Genomic DNA, 2676 nt, shown 5'->3' with positions numbered 1-2676 from the left:
AGTGTTGTAATAACTTAGGTAATATTTAGATAAAGTTGAGTAATTTTAATGTAGCGAAAATAAAAATTGAATGTTTATCTGCGAAATTAATCCGAAGAAAACGTGAATAATAATAATAATAATAATAAAAATAAGATGAAAAAGTTAAAATAGTACCTGTCCATAGTTCAAGACACCAGCAGAGGGACTCAATTCAATATTTCCATAGGTATTAAGTTTGCCTTTTTGAAAATTTCCATTTCCAGAACTTCTTGCCATAAACATATAATCAGTTTGGATCAACTTGAATCCAAGATTATCCCAATCAAAAATATCACTTGGTTCATAATCCCTGAAATTATAATAACAATAATATTATAATCAATATAATTCTATAAGCGGATCGGGGAGAGTAGGATGGACGTGAGTTTTATTTCTATCTTTGTGGTGTAGAAAAGTTATTTTCGATAGATCCGACAACTCAAAAGAGAAAAAAAAATTGAAGCAAATTTGCAAGAAAAATATGACAGAATCATACTAACAATGTAATATACACAATGTTGCCCATGAGGTCATTTTCATTTATAAAAACATAAAAGGTTTTTTGTTGTTAAACAAAAATATTCAGATAATTAACATTTCAGGCGTTTCTTTTATAAATCTTTGGAATTGCAAAACTGTCAGAAAATTTTTTTGGAAAAGATTTTATTTGAAATTGAAAACTTAAATTAATAACTGACTTCAAAGTATTTAAAGTGAAATAATAATTTTCACTCACAAAACTTCAATTTTCAAGGAAATATATATTCAAATTTTCATTAATGTTTTCAACTATATATAAGAAAATTTAGTTCAAACAAACACTTTTGAAAGCTCAAAAGTTCCAAAACTTCAAATAAACATTAAAGGTTGATTTGGTATAAGCAATATGATAGATGAAGTTACCAATCAAGATATTTTATGAAATTAGTAATTCCACCGTATATATTATATATAAAATAATGTATTTCATGATTCCATCGCTATAATAGAAATATGTGATAGTTTTATGTGAAACTAATTAATACTCTTAATTTGGCGAAAGATAAAATAGCCTTATACTTTATTTCGAGATTATTATCTAATGTCACATGATGCTAAAAAGAACTTGCAGTTGTTTGGTCTTAAATGTGACTCACCCATAAGTAGAAGGTTGTGCAGAACTTACAGCAGGGGCAGTGAAGTATCTTGATCCTACCTACAACCACCAATAGCATATTTAATTTTTATAGTGATACATCATACAAATATTATAGCATATTTAACATAGTATTAAAAGAGGAAAGTGTAAACATTTAGACTCAAGGGTCATAAGAACTACTTTGCCCCTACCCAGATGTGGGCATATTAATTTGGAAGACAAATATGCTTCGATTTCAATTATGTGATATAATTTATAATAATAAAGAATTTAAGAAACAATAATTTTAAAATTTGCAGTTTTAATTTATGTGATATAAAATTTGAAAACTTAAGTGTCTTTTGGTACACCGTATAGAATTAGGTATATTTATTTATCTCATGGACTATTTTATTCATCCTCCATATTGAATAATAATTTTATTATTTTAATACAAATAGTAGGATAAAATAGTCTCAAAATTTACTAATACCTCTTATCAAACATAAAATAAAGTTTATCTCAAACTTTATTTTCAAATTATTTTCCTTATTCGATGTACCAAACTACCCATACTTTTAAACATGCCATATTCATGTATTTATGTGGCATAAAAAGTGTAAAGTGTAAAGTTAATTCTTTCTATATTTTCAAGTATGTCATTCTTGTATGTAAAAAGAAAAATATGTCAAACAAATTAGAAAAAAGTGAGTAATACTCACCTGTTTCAATTTAAGCATCTTAGTTTAACAAGACACAAAGCTTATGAAAATGAGAAAGATTTTTTAATCTTGTGATCTTCAACTTAAGATCACAAAATTCAAAATGTCACTTACTTTCTTAAACTTAATTCACGTGTTTAAGAAAATTAAAACACATAAAAGAAAACGGAGAAGGCATTATGATCTTACAAGAATAACTCTCAAAAGGATTATTGGAAAAGTAAATCCTGGCTATGGCCAATAAATGCATGCAATATTGATATATCATGTGGAGAAGTTTTCATAGGAATCCTTTTGGAAGCAATATGAGCTAACAAATATTTTAATTTTCATGCCAGGACGCTTTTAATAATATTTATGTTACGAAAGAATACGAAAAAAAGAAGAAGAGGAAGATGGAGGATACACCGACCTTCTGTAGAGAAGAAAGTAGAGCTCTGTGAAAGCATATAGCCCTTGGGAGCATGTTGCACAAAGTCCAAAGCAAAAGACTTTGTGTTAAAATGCTAATGATAGTTGAATCATGAGAGAGGACTTGAACAACAAAGCACTAATTATATATGAGGAAGTTATGGAGAATTGTACCAAACAAAATAGGGCATGGAGAAATTTTAAATGAGATAGCTGTCTACTGTTGTGGGCTAAGTTTTTTATCTTTATTATTATTAGAATACATAAAAATGATCCTAAACTTGACATCAAATTATAACTTTGACATTAAATTTTGATAATTCACAAATAGGACTTTTAAATATTCAAAATCTGAACAAATATGACCTCTGATTTTGCAATCTCATGCGTGAGTCTCACTCGAGC

The 2676-nt window shown here is 27.5% G+C and overlaps 1 protein-coding gene across 1 annotated transcript in view; it reads right to left on the bottom strand.

The window, feature by feature from the left end:
• LOC107851037 (branched-chain-amino-acid aminotransferase 2, chloroplastic) overlaps nucleotides 1-2463 on the bottom strand; it is a gene marked incomplete in the record, with an annotated part of 9246 nt that extends 6783 nt beyond the window's left edge. Inside the window, 3 exon segments of the mRNA XM_047400969.1 lie at nucleotides 157-331; nucleotides 1158-1216; nucleotides 2273-2463. Of these exon segments, the coding sequence (XP_047256925.1) occupies nucleotides 157-331; nucleotides 1158-1216; nucleotides 2273-2326 (288 nt within the window).
• Nucleotides 2464-2676: the final 213 nt, after the last annotated feature.

This window comes from Capsicum annuum, chromosome 12 (assembly GCF_002878395.1).
Source record: "Capsicum annuum cultivar UCD-10X-F1 chromosome 12, UCD10Xv1.1, whole genome shotgun sequence".
NCBI lineage: Eukaryota > Viridiplantae > Streptophyta > Magnoliopsida > Solanales > Solanaceae > Capsicum > Capsicum annuum.
This window is presented reverse-complemented; position numbering and strand designations above follow the sequence as displayed.